This window comes from Acipenser ruthenus, chromosome 25 (assembly GCF_902713425.1).
Source record: "Acipenser ruthenus chromosome 25, fAciRut3.2 maternal haplotype, whole genome shotgun sequence".
NCBI lineage: Eukaryota > Metazoa > Chordata > Actinopteri > Acipenseriformes > Acipenseridae > Acipenser > Acipenser ruthenus.
In genome coordinates, this window is record NC_081213.1 from 22714210 (window position 1) to 22734871 (window position 20662).

The window sequence follows — 20662 nt, forward strand, 5'->3', positions numbered from 1 at the left end:
TATCCTTGCACATGGAACGATCTTATCTGCCTTATTTTCCATATCGCCGGGCTATATCTAGAAAAATATGAAAATAACGAGAGAATGTGGGAGCAAGAGCGGTTTATATTGTGCTCTTATTGTTTTGGCACAATAGCACATAGAAACGGTGAGAGGCAGTCAGTCTCAGCCATGTCTGCAGCAATCAGACCAGCAGGGCTGCCACAAGCTCAGTGAAACATTACAATGCTTCTTAGATTTGTGCAATTTTGTGAATCATCCGAGAGTTTTTACAGTAGGTAGATGCACGAGGCTTGCAATAATAATTGAAAGTCTGAGGTTTTATATTGGCAGCACACGCTCTTGTTTCTGCAGGTACCGTGACTGCCAAACTAAAGCACATCCTCCCTGGGCCTGACTGTGCTGACAGGTGTCGTTTTAAATGCCTGAATTGTTCCGGCAATGCTTGTTGAAAATAGCAATATGTTGGCTAGGTGCCAGTGTTTTTAGAGGTTACAGAGTTTTGTTATAAAAGGTGCTTCATTTTTGTTCCTATTGCAAATCTTAAGTGCCTTTTATTCATTACTGTTTGCTTGGCGAATTTGGTGAACAGTTTTGCAAGCACTAATTAAAATGGGGTATAAAGCGTAACGGAGCACAATTTTGGCCTAAAGAATGATATACATTTTGATATACATTCTACATATTAACTGCTGTAATCTATTGTTAATAAAAATAAAAGGATTCTGCCATTAGTTTTAAGGAAGCAGCAGAGTGTTGCCTCCTGTTTTCTCATACCTAACCTGTATTCAGATTGGCGCACCTGGGTCACATTGTTCCTGTGTGTTTACAAGACACAGCACTGCCTATTGTATCTCACACAGCCACAGGATAAATGGCAATGCTTTCTTTGTGATCTCTTTGAGTTTGCTTATTGGTTACCATTTTAAAGAGCGTGGCATACAAAGAATTAAGATCTCATACCAGGCTGTCCTTACAAAGAGAGCAATTGAAATGAACACAGCATTTGACACAATATTTGTCCGCCTTGCTAAAATATGAAACAGGCAGGATCAGGGGTTCTCGTGAACCCGTGTCTTTGAAAAGGAAATGGTTTGAGCACAATGTTACATTAGAGTTGCTGTATATGCTGTAACAAAGGGATGTAACAAATCAATAAGATTGCTTTGATGGCAAACTGAACATAAACCTCTTTAAAGAAATCAATGATCTTTAGAGCTCATTTTGTGTAAATATCAATTGTAATTTGAGTACATGGAAACACAAAGGACTTAATTAAGCAGCTCAAGGTGATAAGATGCAGTGTCTATGTACAGCAATACAGACAGGAGTTCCAGCTATTCAGACTCTGGCCCCCTGAAATGTAAGGTATTATACAGGATAATACATTTGTCTCTGGAATTCAGAAACACTACTAATAACAACTGGGCATTTTTTTTTTTTTTTTTTAACATTAAGAAATACTACAAGACAAACGTTTCAACTGTTAGTCTTTTTCAGCGTCTTCAATTATTATTTTTTTTTACATGTAGTTCTGTGCTGCGGCATTTAAAACGAGTGAACAAAAACAAAGTAAAATCACATCTGTAATTTCTTTGTAATCTGAAGATACTCAAACGTGTCTGTCCTCAATTTATTCTAAAGTATTCCTTCGTACCTAATTGTTTGTCTGCTTCGAGGAACTTTTGTAATGTTATGATTTAACAAATAATCATCTGTAACTTTTACATCTAAATATTTTGAATGGCAGGCCTTGTACCTAAAAAAGACAGATTGGCCTCTTTTGAACTTTCTAATTGCTTTGTAATTGCACCCCCAGGCCTTGTTTGACTGGAGGAGAGAGAGGCTGAGCTGCAGACTTTGCAGACTGAAACGTAACATATGGTATTCTTAAACAGAGATTTTACATGTTTTTATTACAAACTTCATGTTTAATATTACTTTTATATTGAGTCTTGTTTTCTTCAGTATTTTACTTGTTGTTGCCCAGCACTGGTCTATACACACATACGTTTCCTCCAACAAAACCTCCCCTTGTAAAAAGCGGTAACTTGAAAATATCTTTTAGTATGCCGTTTGTGTCATGATTGGGAAGTGACTCTTTTTGTGCCTAATGGTCCTGCAAGTCTGTTTTGTTACACATCGGGCATTTGGTTACAATTATAAGCCTGGCATCCAATAAGCGTGTGCGTGATGGCATCTGAGAATAAATGTGTTGCTCTTTTTGGGAAATCAGATCTGCAGGCATGTGCATTTTCTCAGATGTGATTCATGAATCCAAGCACAACCTTCCTGGAACAAATGTAAAAGCATGATTTGGACTGCTGACTACCTAAATACCTAGTCATTCTGCGGTTGTCATGTTTTCGCAGATTCAACCCATGACAGGATGCCACAACTCATTATCCTGTTACAATAAACTGGTGCTTCAACCACTGAAGCCTAACCATTGTAGACTTTCTGTAATAACAACTGCGGATTGGCACCCTAGTATTTCATGATTTACTTGAATTGTTGTTTTTGTGCATTCCTATAACCTGTTGGCACAACTTTTTTTTTCTACTTTTAATTATCCTTATGTTGCATTGTGTGCATCCAAAACATGGGAGGGAAAATGTCAAAACCTAGGTGAACAATTTTACTACTTGGTGTCCAAGACACAAATGAACAAAAGTTCAATTAAAATTGAGGTACTCCTGATTTTATATTTTGGTCCCATTTGGTGCGTTACTGTGTAAAGTTGCAATGAACTGTGGGGATCGTTAGCTTAGATCTCCATTGTCAATCAGAGGGCTTACTGTACAGCGATGGGGGCATGACATCATCGTTGGAACCGTCTGGATCCAAAACTGTAGTCCTCACTTTCCACTTGTGAACTTGTGACCGCAAGCATCAACTCAGATGTTTCTGTATAGAGAATTCTTTTAGTGTTCGTTCACCGGCTGGATGACTTTCAAACAGCAGCGGGGCTGAGAAAGAAAGTTCTAAACCTCAGGGTTGAGAGACATGGCAAAGCATAAGGTGTCTGTTAAATTGTGAATTGAACAGTATCGGTTGCATATTGGACTGTATCCACTTCATAAAGTGGTGTCGTCCAAGTGCAGTACCAGTACGCCTGCTTTAAATAGTTGTGATGTGATTTTATTAATTGAAAAGGGTATGAACAGGCCTCGTTTTTCTGTTTTGTCAGGATCCACTAGTCGGACATAGTCGCACACATATCCAATTGACTTGAACATTTTAACAGGATCTTTGGCTGCAGTTTTTTTTTAATGTAAAATATAAGCAGTGCATCACACTATTTTTTGAAAACTGGAGGAAATATTTATGGTACATCTTTCTATAATTTGGACTGATGAATGACTCGGTGGTACATTCCGGTAAGTAAAGTATACTGAAGAAGTCATTCAGTTTTAGTGATTGATGTAATGATGAAACTAATTTATTCACTTAAAAAAAAAAGAAAGAAAAGCTTAATTTGTCACTGGCTAATCCCAGCTCTGTTCGCAAATGCCCTTTTGGCAGGCACTAAATGTGGTTACTGTGACCTAAACATATTGTATTTTTAAACATGTATGCACAAACACGCTGTGGCTAAGTTTGGTTTCGAATGTAGTCCAAATGATGTAATCCTCACACGGCTCTATTAAATTGGCACATCTCTTTAATACGAGAATCAAGGTGGTCTGTTTGGGTTTGCCCTCTTCTTGCGCAGCCCAGCTCACTTTGGTGTAGTTATTTTGTAGCTCACCGAGCAGATAAGCCGATCTTGGTGTAAAACAGCAAATTTGATAATCTTCAAGATTAGTGGCTTTAGCTGGCTTAATGAGAATAATGGGACAAAACCTTAAGACTTTAAGAAACCCCACAGCAAGGAAGGTGACAATGATCACATGATACTAGGGTGGACGTGGAGACCAAAAAAAAACACTGTGAAATCGTTAGCTATTGTTAGCTAAGCCCCTTTCTAACTATAGTTCATAATTGGGCTGGAACCAAACTGACAAGCAGAGTGTTAGAGAGCTCTATATAAAACAGTTTTCAATTCATCTTGATTTCACCATATTAGTAAAGTTTCAACAGAATAATAAATGTGTACTTTGTATGTGTGTGTGTATATATATATGTGTGTGTGTAGGAACTTCTACTTCAACACTATTGAAATAACAGATAAGCTTCTTTTGTCATACATCTTTATAGTTTGATGTAGTGCAAAAGCTTTGAACCGCAGCAATTGCGTTTTTCTCTTTTGCTCAAACTGTTTTAGTGAATACGGTTCAGTGTTGCCTTACTCCTGTAACCTTGCCTGACCCGTTGAGTCTTGCTCGTCTAAAATTCCTGGTTGAAACTCATAAAGTACACCAATAAACTGTGCTGGTGCCTCGAACCTGTTGTTTTGTGTCTGCTGGAGAGTAATTGGAGCCTTTTAAAAGTGGCTTGGACTGCTTGAGGAGAGGTCATACTGGTAGCTGTGGGGTGTTTGTGGAGTGCTGTGAACTGATGTATATGAGATTACATGGGCCAATATATCCACATAATGAATATTTTTTTTTTTTTTTTTTTTTTTAATCATCTTGTACAGTGCATAACCCGAGATTCTTTGTACACTACTGGCCACCAATCATGTGGTACGAGAATTGTTTAAAAGCTACAACATGACTTTACAAACAGTATGCCACAGTAATTCCCATTGTTTTCCTAAAGGACACCTCAGACACTTACAAAAAAGATACAGTAACGAGCAGGGATATTGCTAGCCTTGCAAATAAGCTAAAGGATACTTCCACAACAGTGAAAATTATTCATTTGGGATAGCCAAGGGGGCGGAAACATGCAACAAAGTGCAATTAATAACATAAAAGTGGCTACTGCCGTTCTTTGAAGAGAAAACTGCAAAGTACAATTCTGTGCTGTTTTTTTTTAACTGCACAGCTCTCCTATAGCATCACAAGTAACTAATACCAATTGTAATAGAGACTGTTTTAGTCAGTCAGTCAAATTCTTTTCAACTGAAGGTCAGCAGCTGTTAAAACTCCCTCCATCCTCTCTTTGATGCAGACTGTGTACGGCCACCACAACAATTCACTTGTCTATTCAGATCCCTTCCCTCTAAGCAGCCCCCATCCCCGGCCCACTGCTGGAGCACATTCTCAGGCCCTCTGCAGATGCAATTTGCATCTCCTGTTTACTCAGGTGGACGGACTCAACTGAAAAAATGAAATGCCTCCAAATGGAAAGCAGTGCCAGCCTTAGCAAATTCAATTAGCTGGGACTGGGATAGAAGAACATAAGAAATCTAAATAAACCATGTCATATGCTTTGCAGTTACCCATTGTCGATGTTGCATCCTCAAAAAAATCAAGCAGTTTAGTTAGACACGATTTCCCTTTCCTAAAACCATGCTGACTGTCTCCCAGGATACTGTTACCATATAGGTAATTTTCAATTTTCTTATTATAGTTTCCATAAGTTTACATAAAATAGAAGTCTGGCTTATTGGTCTGTAGTTACCTGTTTCGGTTTTATAAGGGTTGTAAAATACATGGTGTATACCTGACGGTGCCACCCTGGGTTAGGTTAATGTAATTTGTCTGACAATCTTCCTTAATTTGATTCCTGGTGGAATTCACAGTGTTTATATTTGTTAATTTTTGTCTCTTAGCTTCTCCATATTTTTGTCCATAATTGTGAAGGGAGTGCTGGTGTGTGATAAAGCTAAACTTCTGCCCTTCTAGCATGTGGCAAGCTGTTCCCTTAAATGGATTTGACAGTATCGCAAAGGCTATTGGGATGCGTGCCATGAGCGCTCTCTGTGGCGCACTGTGAGATAACCACGTATTGACGTGCCGTAGCCACTGTAAACGTCTGCTGGGAATTGGGGTCAGTTTGGAGGAGAGGTGGTGCTGTAATTCTACCTTGTGTCTCAGGGATCAGCTAGCTAAGGAATGTTTGATCCATGTTATGTAACACTGGCTTTGATGTGAGTTCCAGTAACTCTCAAGCATGGCCTCCCTCAGTGACTCCGGGCCTTGTTTGTCCTTCAGTAGCTGCCGACCATAACTCTCTCGTGTCAGGAGATTAGCTCTTGGTTTGCCCAGGGCCCAACAAATCGTAGCCGTCTTTGCTGGTATTCAGTAAACAGAAACTAAAGGAATTGGACAAAATTCCTTTAGTTTCCTGTCTGTCCACAGTGGTGGGTTATTATTGGGCGCATAAGTGCTCACCCTTTTTCCATTAATAGGGATAGCCTTTCAAATAAAATTTGTGAGCATCACAGCTTTTTCTTCTTTTGTGGTTTATTTGCGATGGCTGGAGAAAAATGATTTTTTTTTTTGATGTGTAACCATAGTTATGAAGTTAATTTCCAGTTGTAAATATTGTGGTTATAAACTAGCAGCTTCTAAAAGCTGTCTGCTGTTTTGCAGTGATTTGCAGTTGCTGCCGAGCAACAATAGCCACAAGTCAACAACTCCCAGGAGGATAAAGACAGTTTGAAAGCTCGTTATTTACTTTAGCCAGGGATCTGTAAGCAGATTTCCAATGTGTAATTGTAAACGAGCGCAGACAAAAAAAAAAGTGTTCCAGTATTGCTCAACTTGTGTAGATACCCACTCAAATAAAAGTGACTTGTTTTTATCTGTTTGGGTATGCACATTTTTCAGTCTGCTGTGCAGTATGTACCAAGCTTCTCTAGTGTGCTCAACTTTCGGCTCGGTCACTATTTGGTAGATTGCAGACAAGTCGGGCATTAGTTTTGGATGTCAAATACTGCACTGTGTCAAACTAGCAGCTGCTATGTGGAAAATAAACAGTCAAACTGACACGGGCCACCTGGAAATTATAAGAAACTTCTTTTGCCAGGTTCTTCTAATTCTCCCTGCTCTGCAAACTGCTGTGGACAGGATTAAACCTTCTTTGAAGCGAGTAAAACAGTTTAAAAAAAAAAAGGGTTAAATTATCATTCTTAAACTTTTGCCTCGAGCGTGGAAATGTCCCCAAATGTCCCCATGTTTTTTGGAAAGTCAGCGTGGGAACATCATGTTGACAGATGTGCAGCTGTTGAGCAAATAAGGGATGCTGTCTAAACTACCAACCATTTTAAATAACACCCTGTTAGAAGCTGCAGCTTTTGAAAAATGACCAAAAGTAACATTTTACAACAAAGGTCAGTTTTACATTTAAAAAGTTTAGCTGTAATACAGTAGCATTATCTTCCTGGTCTAATTTCTAAAATCTTAGCTGATTTTTCAAAAATGAATTTACTGCTACTTGTTCTAGGGGGTCCTGGTGAATGAAAAGTTCAGAAGCAAAGCAATCTTTGTTAACAATCTGAGGTTGCAGGAAGTTAGGCCAGACCCTAGGCCTCAAACAAGTCTTTCAAGTGGAGGAAAGTGTTGAGTATCTCTGCAGATAAATGGCTGTACAGAGTTGGAGCTCTTCTTCACTCAAGTGTGTTTATTGACATAAGAGCCCACAAGAGGCCTTATTGGCACGTTTACATGAATGCACTGCTTTGATTGGCTGAAGACATCTTTTTGCCTCATTGCAAAGAACAAGCCTGGAGATTGATTAGGGTCTAGTGTGGGTCTAGTATGTGCTGTAATAGGTTGGGAGCGTAGCTTTATCTTGTGTGTTTCATCAGAAGTTTAAGTGGCTGAAACTTAAACCTTTATTGAGTGTTTTTCAGTTTTATGCTGTTTGTCAATGTACAAAAATAGCAGATTGTAAATCTTGATTTAAATCATTTCATCATGCAAAACAAATACAAAAATACATTAGCATGGTATTTTATTGACAAAAATGTCAATGTTGTTTTAAGTTGCAGTGTTCCATGCCTAATATGATTTCTAAGGGACACTGACTCTTTGCTCTTGTATTCCCTTTTGCAGGCACCACAATAGGATTCGCAGCATAGAGTCAAGCCAGCTAAAGCCTTTCGTCTCCTTGGAAACCTTGGATCTAACTTCCAATGAGATCACTGAAATACGAAGCACCTGTTTTCCATCGGGACTGCAGCTCAAAGACATGTATGTTTCTCTTTTCTGCATCTACTGACTAATTAAATATAACAGGATTTAAAAAAAAAAAAAAGAAAAAAACCAAGAAGCCAGGCAGAAAATGTCACTGAAAAACATTAAATTGTACCTTCTGAACTTTATAAAAAATGTAGAAATGCTCATTAGGAAAGCAGATTATTATTGTATTTGTTTAGAAATATTCTTTTAATAACAAGCAAGACTTTTTGAACCTAACAGCTGTGTTCTTGTAATGACTTTAAGTACATTGAGACACGAGAGAAAGTGCTTTTATGAGTAACTGATGGACACAATGTAACAGTAGAAAAGGTGGTTCCATTTCTTGAGGCCTTCGTAGTTCTAAGCTAATTAGTATAATTAGCATCTGAGCTCTCTGATTGAAGGGGGAAAAATCTAATGGCGTGACAAGTCCAATAAATTTACAATTGTAAATCTTTATTGCAGATATCTGGGCAGTAACAAAATAGGTCTCCTGGAGCCTGGTGCTTTCGATAACCTGTCACGTTCCTTGCAAGTACTTCGTTTGAGCAGAAACAGGATTGCCCAACTTCCTGTCAAAGCATTCAAGTTACCCCGGCTAACACAATTGTGAGTAGCAGTGGCTGTGCACATTGTTAATGTTTATGGCTTTAGTCTGAATTTGGTTTAATGGTTCTCTGCTATTTGAATACTACAGTGTGTGTGTGTGTGTGTGTGTCATACATTTATTATATATATATATATATATATATATATATATATATATATATATATATATATATATACTGTTATATATTATGTGCCACATCTCATTTACAACACTGGTATAAAATGGACAGAAGAGTACCTGTAATTGTGTAAAACCAGTGACATGGGTATCTCATCTTTGGTAACTAAAACAGCCCATTACCCAGGTGGTCAGATTTTGTTTTTGGTCAAATGGGTATCATGTCACTGAGCAATTGTAAAAACAAGCCATATCATACAAAGGAACCACAGAGATGTGTATTGTTAGGAAGCTCAAAGGCCTTTTGAAAGCAAACCTGCCCACTTCCTCCAGGTGTAGATAGGCCATGAGATAAGGTGGCCGCTTTGAAGGGCAAGAGAATCGTTGATTTTGGTGTGTCTTCTATTTTTCAAGACAGTATATAAATGTGTTTGTTTCAGAGAGCTGAACCGGAACAGAATCCGCTTGATTGAAGGCCTGACTTTCCAAGGATTGGACAGTTTAGAAGTGCTGAAGCTACAGAGGAACAACATAAACAAGCTCACCGACGGGGCCTTCTGGGGACTCGCTGGAATGCAAGTGCTGTGAGTCTGTCTCCCTTTATATTTAGGTATAGGGGTACAACAGCCTTCCCATAACCATTTGTGTGTATCTAGACCCCAGTGTGCTGTTTTCTGACTCTTTTTTTTTCATCGTTTCCTGCAGCCATCTCGACTACAACAGCCTGACTGAAGTGAACAGTGGCTCGCTGTATGGGCTCTCCTCTCTCCATCAGCTGTACTTAGGCAACAACTCCATATCACGCATCAATCCTGATGGCTGGGGGTTCTGCCAAAAACTGCATGAGCTGTAAGTGTTGTTTATATGAAAAAGAAAGACACTTTACCTGTTGTAGTGTAGCTGTATATTTTGTGATTGAAATAAGCCGGAAATGTGGTGCATCTTATGAGTATCCTCTGGAGACTTCCTCAGGTTCCAATAGCAGCAACAACATCACACACTAGTCTTTACCAACAGCTTTTTCCCCTTAACGCCCACTTGTCTGCCTGTCTGCATGTTTAATTATGATTGGGGGGGGGGGGGACAGGCAGATCATAGGGGATATTTTGACACAAGAGCTAAACATTTAACCGTTGCTGTAATGTCTACAGACAGGCTTTACACCAACAGGGAGATGGATTCTTGTTTCCTAAACACATCTGCTTAGTTTAGTCCTGGCCCTTCCTAATGTAAACCGCCACAGAGAGCTGCCCTGTTTAATAAAAATGCCGGAGCCCAGCAGATCAGCGCTGTGAGCTCTCTAAGAGGAGCTCAGCCTGTAAATGTCGCTGCTGTGTGAAACTTTCCAGCTGCTTTCCAGCGCCGATGGGTATCCTGAAGCTGTGTCTGCCTTACTGCATCAAGAAAGGGCTTGAATGCAACAGGCATGAGCCTGCAAGTGTGGATGACAGCTCCAGAAAAGATTCAATAGTGACACTTTCTCAAAGGGTTTCCTTTTTTTTTTTTTTGAGAATTGCTTTAAATAAATTAGTTTCTGGTTACATACTGTGTGCATTCTTACTTTCCATAGTCTCTTCAGTTGTCACTTGGTATCACTGAGACCAGCAAAAAGCACAAACTATATGTCTTCCAGATTTAGTAATAAATTAGCAGTTTTTCCAGTGAACTGCTAAGGTTTTTTGGTTTAATGTTCAGCACTCTGCACTTTGTATGAAATCTGTCATGTAAATTGATATACATCCTTAACACCCCTAGCTAATTGTGTTGTTCTGTTCACTCAGAATGCTGGGCTCTGCATTCTAACATTCACACTGGAGTGAAAAATAGATATATGTGTACCTTGCTCAAGATCACATACTATATATATATCAATCCAGATGTCCCACTGAGTACCAATAATATATCATTTCTGACTAGTACTAATTTATACACTCTCCTTAATTTCTAAACACTATTATTTAAAAACAAAGACACACATTTAAAGATCGAGTGTGTGTGTGTGTGTGTGACTGCTTGGGTGTATGGTACTGTAACTACAGTAGGAAAAGCAGCCAAATCAACTTGCCTGTATCACAGTCTGGCTTCTTCATTAATGAATCCATTTAGAGTAATCTAGAAAAAAAAGCTTAAAAAAACACTGCTTTTTCTTCAGGGTTCTGTCCTACAACAACCTGACACGGCTGAACGAGGGCAGCCTGGCTGGGCTGGGGGGGCTGCACATCCTCCGACTGAGTCACAACTCCATCAGCCACCTCTCCGAGGGGGCTTTCCGGGGACTCAAGGCCCTGCGCTCACTGTGAGTATCCCGGAGTGTCCCCTCTCTTAACACCTGTCCTTGGTAAATCCCAGGGCTAAAACCTTTGTTTTTCATGTATTTTTTTAATATTACTAATGAATATAATTTGTGTAATTTTTATGCTATGCTTAAACTAATACATCTTTAAAATGATCATTGTCAGCAGATGATCCAACTCTCGGGGAACAGACACACATCAATGTGTTTTACTTTTGATAGGCAAAACATTTCAGAAGCTTGCAAACCTATGGTAAACTGACTCAAGCGATAATGATGTTAAGGAAAAGAGACCAGGTGAATAAGTCCCCACCTAATGTGTTGTATTTGCTTTGTCTGCTTGGAATTATACCAAGAATTAAACCTGGTACACGTACTGTTTGGTTCCCACAAATACTGATTCCCTAGAGAATTTGGTTCTATGCAGAAAGGGAAGAATGAAAAGCATTAATGGGAGATTGCTCCCATACATTTCTTTGCACACTTGAACTCCTCACAGGAGGGAGTACAGTAGCTACTTCAAGGATGTTAGGCGAGAGCTTTTTCCCTCCCAACAAAACAAAACAAAAAAACTCTGTCTCTTGCCTGCAGGATGAGGTTTTCTCAAGTGGCTTGGCAGTCCAAGGCCTAGACCTCTTTTTGACTTTGCATTTCTAAAGCAGGGAGGAAAGCAGGGGGTTTGGTTTAAGAGAAGCTTGTTTTGTGTATTTGGTTTAGGGCCTCTAACTGAGCACTGAAGCCTTCCTTCACCCATTCAGAAAGAGTTGTTCTAATCTAATGATGAGGGAAACTGTAGGGTCCTGCACCTGCTGAAAGAGACCCGGGCATGCTTTAATTAGAGCCTATTGTTGCCGGGGATTGACGAGCCTTCAGTGGGTGTGAAACTGCTGAAATGCAGAGCTATTCAAATGGAGGTCAGGCCTTGGGAGCCCTTGCATAGCCGTGATTAACCAGGCAGCAGGCATTCAGGCCCATCCAGCCAGAAAGAATAGGAAATTGGCAGCAAAGCCTGGGAGAGGAGGGAAGTGAATACAGACAAAACATCAGAGTGAACCCTTTAAACAAATCAAAGGATTCTGTGATGTTAAAAAGAATGTTCCCCTGTAGACCAGATTGTTTATACAAGTCCAGAAAAGCCAGTTCTACACCAGAACAAGTATATGCAATGATTTCTGAGTAGTGATAGTTAATAGTTTTGTAATTGTTTAATTTGTTTATATTTTGGTACAGTTCTTAAGATAGTTAAAGAATTGTATTGTATCTTAAATAGGTTATGGATGAGGTAAAACAGCTCTTTACTAGAAGTTCCCAACACCCCAAGCCCATTTATTCTGAAGTTTTATAGGAAGCCTCCAGGACTGGAATCCTCTTTTCTTCTTCTCCCCAGGGAGCTGGACCATAATGAGATCTCTGGGACAATAGAAGACACCAATGGGGTCTTCTCAAGCCTGGGTAGCCTGAACAAGCTGTGAGTATTTCAGCGTTTGAAGTCTCTTTGAGCCGAGCAGGCACTTTTTAGCCAGCTATTGTTGTGCCTCGAATGAGGATGACGGTGGGATTTGACTTGTATTAACCTGGGTTTAAATAAAAAATGGGAGCTTGTCTTTAAAGTAAATTTAGTAGGGTCAGTTAATAGGCTAGGGATATCTTCTGCTAGAGCAATGCCGAATAACAGGAAATTGTTGATGATAATTCAAATAAGTTAAGGGCTGGCATTTAAATGGTGTTTGTTGGCAGCAAGTTTTAGTATTTTCCAATCAACCCACTTTCAAGATACTGTCTATACGTAAAACATATTGAAACATAAATATGACTGTAGACATAAGTAAAAGTTTTGATGGCAGAATTTTTGTATTTTAAATAGAAAGTTTTGTTAGTCAGGGTTTAAAAAAAAAAATAAAAAAATCACAAAGCAAGTGCCTACCATTTTTGTCATAGCATTTGAGAAGCAGGCATATAAAATGACTGAATAATCACCTCAACCTATGAGAGGATTTAAGAGTCTCTTTGATCTGCAGAGGATTAGCCAGCAAAAGGCAAATCATGAACCCGGCAATGAGAGTGCTATTCAGGGTAGAGAAGGTGCTAAATAGGGAGGGGGAGAGAGAGATAAAACCAGCCAGTTCAAAAAGCCCTCGAATTCTGTTTCGCTGCTTTCCAAGTGTAGGAACAAGTGAGACCGCCACTGATGTGCTGCCCTGGCAGGTGAATTGAGGCATGATGAAAGTCGTTAAGGAATGCTGGGAAACTTTCAAGTGTCTGGGATAAGAGCTTGGGGGGGGGGGGGGGGAGTCTCTTTTGTGATAGCTTTCATTTATTTTGGAAACTGAATTATTTCTTTTTTATGTCTACCTTTTAAAAGACATTCTATTTTCACCATCAGTAAATTAACAAACAAAATAAAAACATAAATAAATGTAAAAATAACATGTATGTTAAATGTCCCCTTGTACTGGAGAGAAAGAGAGAGATCTTTAGCAGAAATATTTCCAATCTTTGGTGCAGCTGGAGTCTTTTTCGTTGAAGACATTTTAAAGAAAACATGCAGCTCTATACAGGGTGTTCAATCATTTACTGGAAGCAAACTAAACCGGCTGTCAATGAGTACATTTCCCAGAAACGTGTGATAACCGTGAAAAAAACACATGGCTATTTTAATATGAATGTATAAAGCAAAACATTATGTGGCTACTCTAAAATGATACACTTTTAGTTAAATACATGTGGTGTTTCTTATTTTACTTACTGTTTTAAATCAATATTCTTATTATTCCCAATTATTTAAGTTTCTGTATGTTTTTTTTTTTTTCTTTCTAATAAGCACAAACTATTTGTTAAGATAAACATGGAACTTTAAATTACTCGGCTTCAACGTATGAATGCAGTCCAAAACAAAGAATTCTGTTAACATTTAATGCTTCAAGCTTGACATTCCTGGCAGCTGAATTGAGTGGACATTTACAAGAGACTCCTAATGTCTGAACTTAAGACCTTACATGGTATGAAGTGTCCAGAAGTTGCCTTTTTTGCTAGATTAAACATGTATTATGTTGTTACTTCTTACTATGTGGGAGTTGGTTATTCTCAAAAAGGGTCAAACACAACAAGCAGGTCATGAATAAAAAGGGGAGTTAAGCTTCTTTTGAAAGCAGAAAGCGGCTTTCCCAGAGTAAAACCTGCAGCAGTAACAGCAGCCCCAGCAGCAAGTGAAAACTCAAGATATAGTCATAGCTGTGTAGTTGGGCGTTTAATACAGAGAAGGCCTTAAGAATGGTAATTTGTTTCCTATTAAATATGCGACACATTAAGTTACCATGAAATTGGCTGCTGGCCAGCTCTGGGCTGAGTTGCCAGAGGGATGAATTAGTGGGATGTCTCACTCAGGTTGAGACGGATCTGGCTTGCATGGGCCTCCTGATTAGGGACGCTGTAGCGGAGCGATTTGGATATAGCTATTTTACCAGTGTGAGGCTTACTACTACCACTAGGGAAGCTGACATGGGCTGCTGATTATGTCCCAGGGTTTCTAAATGTTTCTTAACATGGGAAGTGATTTAGTCATATTTACACAGATTTTTTTTTTTTGTGTGTGTGTATTGTGACTTTAAAAATGACTTTAACACTAGTATATAGACACCTTTTTTAAAATGGTAGATCTATCCGTGGTATGTCTTTGCACTGGAGGCTATTTTTCCTGGATAGAAACTACTGCAGTTGTATTCACAAATTTTGTGGTAAACAGGGACGGAAACTGTTTCAGTTTGCGTATGTTGTGTCATCCCCTGTCGTCGTCCCCCCCCCCCCCCCCCCCCCCGATTCGTTCTATACAAACTGGTCCTATACCTTTTGAATTGGTTCAAGGACATACATTATGACCATGCTGTTGCAAACATTATCCAGCCAATTGCACCGTCCTGTCAGTAGCTGCCCTTGCAGAAAAATGTAAGCTTTTGCACCAGTGCAAAGTTGTACCTAATTTGGTTTCTGAAAAGAAAACACCAACTATTCCTATTTTTTTTTCTGGAAAATAAATGTGTCAAACTGTAGATTAATTTATAGGCAGGAGAGAGAGTGTTCTGTCCTTTGCTGGTAGAGTTGCAACGCCATTGGTCAGATGTGCACAAATAGGTAGATATCCCACGTATACAGAGGCCAGCTGCTCAGCATGACTCTGGGAAAGAAATCCTCTTGCAGGAAACTCTAGGATACAGAAGCTTTCATCTGTGTCTTGGCCAGTTCAGATGAGTGCTCTAATGACAGAGTAGTTAGTATTCAGCCTCCATCGTTTGAAGCAGAGGGGGCAGCACTAATTCAGCCGCCCGCTTTCCTGTACAGAGTGTAATATTTGAAGATTGGCCTGGATTAGACTCCAGAAAGAGGGAAAGTGTCCGTTCTCCGCTTGCACTCCAGGTTGACAAGGGTACTTGTATTCCTTTACAAGATGTTGTGTCCTTTCGAGTGGAAACCTGCCTTTCATGTCAACCAGTACTCGCAGCTCTGCCCTGTCATCGCTATTAAATTCTAATTAAGATAAAAGTCTTTCTTTGAAGAGCAGCACAGGGCTAAAATACTTCACCCTCATAATCTCTGCGCAGTTCGAATTTCGAATACTTCAAACTGGTCTCTTATCAGATTCAGCCAAACTAATTGTGTTTCTTTCTCTCTCTTTCTCTCTCCCACCCCCCTCCCAAACCTTTTAACTGGACCTACATGTTTGGAAACTGCAGAACTCTGTTTGGAAACAAGATCAAGTCAGTGGCCAAGAAAGCATTCTCAGGCTTAGAGGCCCTCGAGCACCTGTGAGTATCCCAGCATACCATGCGTTCCGTGTGGAACTGCCAATAGTGGCTGCTTGAGAGGGCTGCTAGCAATTTAATAGCGTCTTTGTAAACTGAGAAGACGGGCCATTTGTGGAGGCCAGCTGCTTCCTTCTCGTTATAGTCAGCTTCAACTCTGGCCTTTTTTCCTGATGCAGGGAACAAAGTTATCGAGCATATGGCTAGTTTTGTATAAGAAATTTGAATTTATATAAGCCGTTTCACATGCTAAAAACTCACTGCTTTTTTTCAAAATACAACTTTTAAAAGCAACTGAACTGAAACTATTTGATTGATGAATTATGTTAAGTTCTTTGATGTACAGCAAAAAATAGCCTATGCCAGGAAAAGAGAATGTTATGCATATTATAGTATGGTTTCTTTTTTTGTAACTAAAACAATATACATACAATTTTTTTTTGTAGGAATTTGGGGAACAATGCAATCCGCTCCATCCAGCCTGATGCCTTTGCTAAAATGAAGCGTTTAAAGGAACTGTAAGTGAATTTGAGTGGCTTTCTTATCCTTTGTTTATTCGTATTAAAGCATTATCTTATGTATCAGATCTTTAATAGTTTTATTTTCCTTTTTTTAAGACTCCTCAACAGTGACAGTTTCCTTTGTGATTGCCAGCTGAAGTGGTTACCCCAGTGGCTCAGCGGGAAGAAATTCAAGTCCAGTGTCGTAGCCTCGTGTTCCCACCCAGAGTCCTTACAAAGCAGAAGCATTTTCAGTGTCCCTGCAGACAGCTTTGTGTGTGGTAAGTGTGTTCTGTATTTTAACCCTGACAAACCGACTTTGACATGAATGTACTGTGTGTGATTTGCAAAGTAAAAAAAAAAAAAAAAAAATGACTTGTTAGGCTTTCTGATACTGTTGTGCTTAAATATATATCTTTCAGTAAAAATGACACTCGGAAGCTGACTCAGACTTTTGAAACGACATATTTCCCAAACAACAAACCTTTCTGTGTTTGAAAATTCCAATCAATTTCTTCTGCAGGTCTTTCTGCTCACAGTACAGTAGATCTCCTTTAATTAATTAAATGCTTATCGAATATTTAATTACTCTGGATGTATAAATCTTTGAAACGGCACAGCCTGGAATGCAGCTTAAACCAACAGGCTCCTCGGGTCACATGGATGCTACAAAGGCACTCGCTTTAGAGGAGTCAAGCAAATACAGCTGTTGCACGCAGACATTTTGCAGTTTTGTTTTTCGCCTTTGAGAGCTCATGTCTCACTAACTAATTGGCATAATTCTGTGTTTTTTTTCTATGTCATTTTAATTATACCAGCAAAGCAGTGATGCTTGTGGGAAATCATATTAAGATTTTTTTTCTTTACCACTTGATTTGCCTTGAGGTGGTTAATAGATATTTCATTTTGAGAGAGCTGTAGTCATTGCTGAATTAATACTTTATTAAACTAAACGTGCACAAGCCTGTAAAAGAATATGATGTGTTTCATCCTCTTTTGCAGACACTTTGCTTTCACATCAAATGCACATCGATAGCTTTATTCTGCTCAAACATACACAATTAGTTGAGAACCAAGACTACAGTGTTAAAAGGGGAGAATCCTGAGAAATATTAAGAAAACACAGAGGAAAGTCCCTCTGTGTTTGTTAAAACAGTCAAAGCTGCATTTGAATGACATTTTTTTTCCCCCTTCAGTAAAGGCATGCGTTGAAAAGTGTCTCGATGATAGACTTCAATTTATCCAGATTAATTTATGGCAAACACATCCTAACAGCAAATTAGCGCTCTGCTCTGTTTCATCTTCAGTGTTGTGTTCAAAGACATTTTGTGATTTCAAGAAATTTCAGCCAAATCAACAGCAGAATGGCATTCTGGATTAGTAAGGTTGTCATCCCAGCGTGGCTAAAAACACTTGTTCTCCTACCCTCAGATGATGTTCCGAAGCCACAGATCACTCTCCAGCCCGAGACCACAATGGGAGTGCTGGGGAAAGACATCCGTTTTACCTGCACGGCGGCCAGCAGCAGCACCTCGCCAATGAGCTTTGCTTGGCGCAAAGACCAGGAGCTCCTGCGCGATGCGGACATGGAGAACTTTGCTCACGTGCGGGCCAAGGACGGCGAGGTGATGGAGTACACCACCATCCTGCACCTGCGTCATGTAACCTTCGCACACGAGGGCCGCTACCAGTGTATCATCACCAACCACTTTGGATCCACCTACTCGAACAAAGCGCGTCTCACTGTCAATGGTACGTTAGCTCTGCAACAGCTTAGGAACGAGGAGAGGGAATGCTAATGTCATTTGCTTATTTTTAAGTGTATTCCTGTAATGATTAAAAAATATGAAATCCCTTTGTCATTGCCTTCATAAGAACATACTGTAAATATCAGCCATTATCAAGTCCAAGGCCTCAAAAGCTTATTACAGCTGATGTGTCTTTTTCTAAATGTTAGTCACAAGTTAAATTGGTGGTGGCAATTTGATTTGGTTTTCTTCTCTTAAATTTCTTTTTTTTATTTCTGTGGAACTAATTGATTTAAACCACATATTGAATTGGATAATTTCCAAATTACATACACAGACTGATCTTGCCAGTCTCTCTAGAACATAATACATATTTAACAGCAGCAGACAGGCTTGTTATCCACATTCCAGACATATGGATTTCAAAACGGACACACACTGGTTTCATTTGTGAATGCACTACTTAAAAAATGAAGAAGAAAAAAAAAAAGATTAACAAATATATATTTAACTTTCTCCACATACAAGAAACAAGATATAAACAGGCTTTCCAAGATACGAAAATAGCACATGCTTAAGTATGGTAACATTAAAAGCTTATGGGAGAAATGTAGATCCTTCACTTGTCTTGATCCATCACTTGTCTTTTCCGCCTCTTTGTACAGTCCTTCCCTCCTTTATCAAGATGCCACAAGACATCACAATCCGCACTGGCACCACGGCCCGGCTGGAGTGTGCTGCAGAGGGGCACCCGTCTCCTACCATTGCCTGGCAGAAAGACGGGGGCACCGACTTCCCAGCCGCACGGGAGCGGCGCATGCATGTGATGCCCGATGACGATGTCTTCTTTATCATGAACGTGAAGATTGAGGATATGGGCGTCTACAGCTGTACAGCGCAGAACATAGCTGGTACCCTCTCCGCCAATGCCACTCTGTCTGTGCTGGGTAAGGAAACATATTTAAATTTCCACCTGCAGTCTCACAAACACTGCCTTTTGTTATCAACTTAAATCTTTTTTTTTTGTTGTTGGTACTACTAAAGACAGTTTACGGTTGAGCTGACACTAGAATCAACACCAGAATTAAAAAATATTGATTGATACATACAATTAACCTGCAAATGCATTAGTGGTCTTTAGTTCCTGCGCCAAGCACACCAAATGCTAAAGATCACTAATAACTTGCACCTAATTCTTAAACATTTTACAGAGACTCTGTAAAAGCTGTATGCCTAACATGTACCTTATGTGGTATCCTGTTTGCAGAGACGCCTTACTTGGTTCAGGCGCTGGAAGATCACACTGTGGCAGTGGGGGAGACGGTGGCACTGCAGTGCAAAGCGATGGGCAGCCCCCTCCCCCGGATCAGCTGGCTGAAGGGGGACGAGCCCCTGCAACTGACTGAGCGCTACCACTTTACTCCTGGCAATCAGCTGCTCATAATCCGCAACGCGGTGCAGGAAGACGCTGGCAAGTACACCTGCGTGATGTCCAACACCCTGGGGACCGAGCGAGCTCACAGCCAGCTCAGTGTTCAGCAAGCAAGCGGCTGTGTGGTCAGCAGGAAGGATGGCACCATGACTGTGGGCATCATCATCATCGCTGTGGTCTGCAGCATCGTCATTACCTCGCTGGTCTGGGTCTGCATCATCTACCAGACCAGGAAGAAGAGTGAAGAATACAGTGTCACTAATACAGGTGGGGGTCTTTGTTTTTCCTTTAGATTTCCAATAAGTCAAGTTAAAATAACTAGAACAAGTGTTTTAAAATTTAGAAGAGCTTCACACCTGTGTTTCTACCAATATATGAAGTATTCTAACAATTTACTTTTTTTTTTTTTTAAACAGATGAAACCATTGTCCCTCCAGATGTCCCAAGTTACCTGTCTTCTCAAGGAACTCTGTCCGATCGACAGGAAGTGTGCATCAGTGTGGAAACCAGCAAAGGTCCTCAGCCCAATGGACACATTGAGAGCAATGGTACAAACATACGCTCTATTTTTTAATTATCGGAGATGTACAGTCAAGGGATGTTCTGTATGTGTCTCAAATTTTAAGATATACAGTAGATGCCGGTTATTAGCAACCCTGATAAAGACCACGTTCGGTTATTAACATTTTCCCAGGAACCAATCCCGTCCTAGGCTTTAATGTTAGTGGAATTCTGATATTAGCAACTGCACGCTGCTTATTGACAACTTTATTACTAGTTGCCAGTGCTACAGAGCGCACATGCATGATTTTTGCACATGCTTCATGCAGCTTTTAACACACTGACTTTGCAACTGCGTATTTCTGGTGGACCGAGGCAGAATCGTGGCTCTGAAACTGGCTACGAAGCTGCACGCAAAATTGAGATGGATTTACAGCGGGAGGTGGTACGTTGTAAAAAGCAGACAACGTTGGACAATTTCTTATTTTAAAATTGTGTTATTTAGAATTGATTGTAAGTACAACACGTATTTTTTGTTTGCTTTACTCATTGTAAGGATAATTGTAATTTGCCCTGATGAGCTGGAGGGGAGAGTCACCAGTAACATGTATTATACAGTATAATCATTAATGTATCACTAAACCTCTTGT

At 39.8% G+C, this 20662-nt stretch overlaps 1 protein-coding gene across 1 annotated transcript in view; it reads left to right on the forward strand.

Annotated features, from left to right (window-relative positions):
* The window catches only part of LOC117413734 (leucine-rich repeats and immunoglobulin-like domains protein 1), a 49602-nt gene that overhangs the window by 24271 nt on the left and 4669 nt on the right, over positions 1–20662 (forward strand). Inside the window, exons 4-16 of the mRNA XM_034023029.3 lie at positions 7890–8027; positions 8481–8624; positions 9183–9326; positions 9448–9591; positions 10895–11038; positions 12423–12503; positions 15763–15834; positions 16278–16349; positions 16449–16612; positions 17763–18083; positions 18745–19026; positions 19347–19778; positions 19928–20059. Of these exons, the coding sequence (XP_033878920.3) occupies positions 7890–8027; positions 8481–8624; positions 9183–9326; positions 9448–9591; positions 10895–11038; positions 12423–12503; positions 15763–15834; positions 16278–16349; positions 16449–16612; positions 17763–18083; positions 18745–19026; positions 19347–19778; positions 19928–20059 (2270 nt within the window). The remainder of the gene's footprint in view (positions 1–7889; positions 8028–8480; positions 8625–9182; positions 9327–9447; positions 9592–10894; positions 11039–12422; positions 12504–15762; positions 15835–16277; positions 16350–16448; positions 16613–17762; positions 18084–18744; positions 19027–19346; positions 19779–19927; positions 20060–20662) is intronic.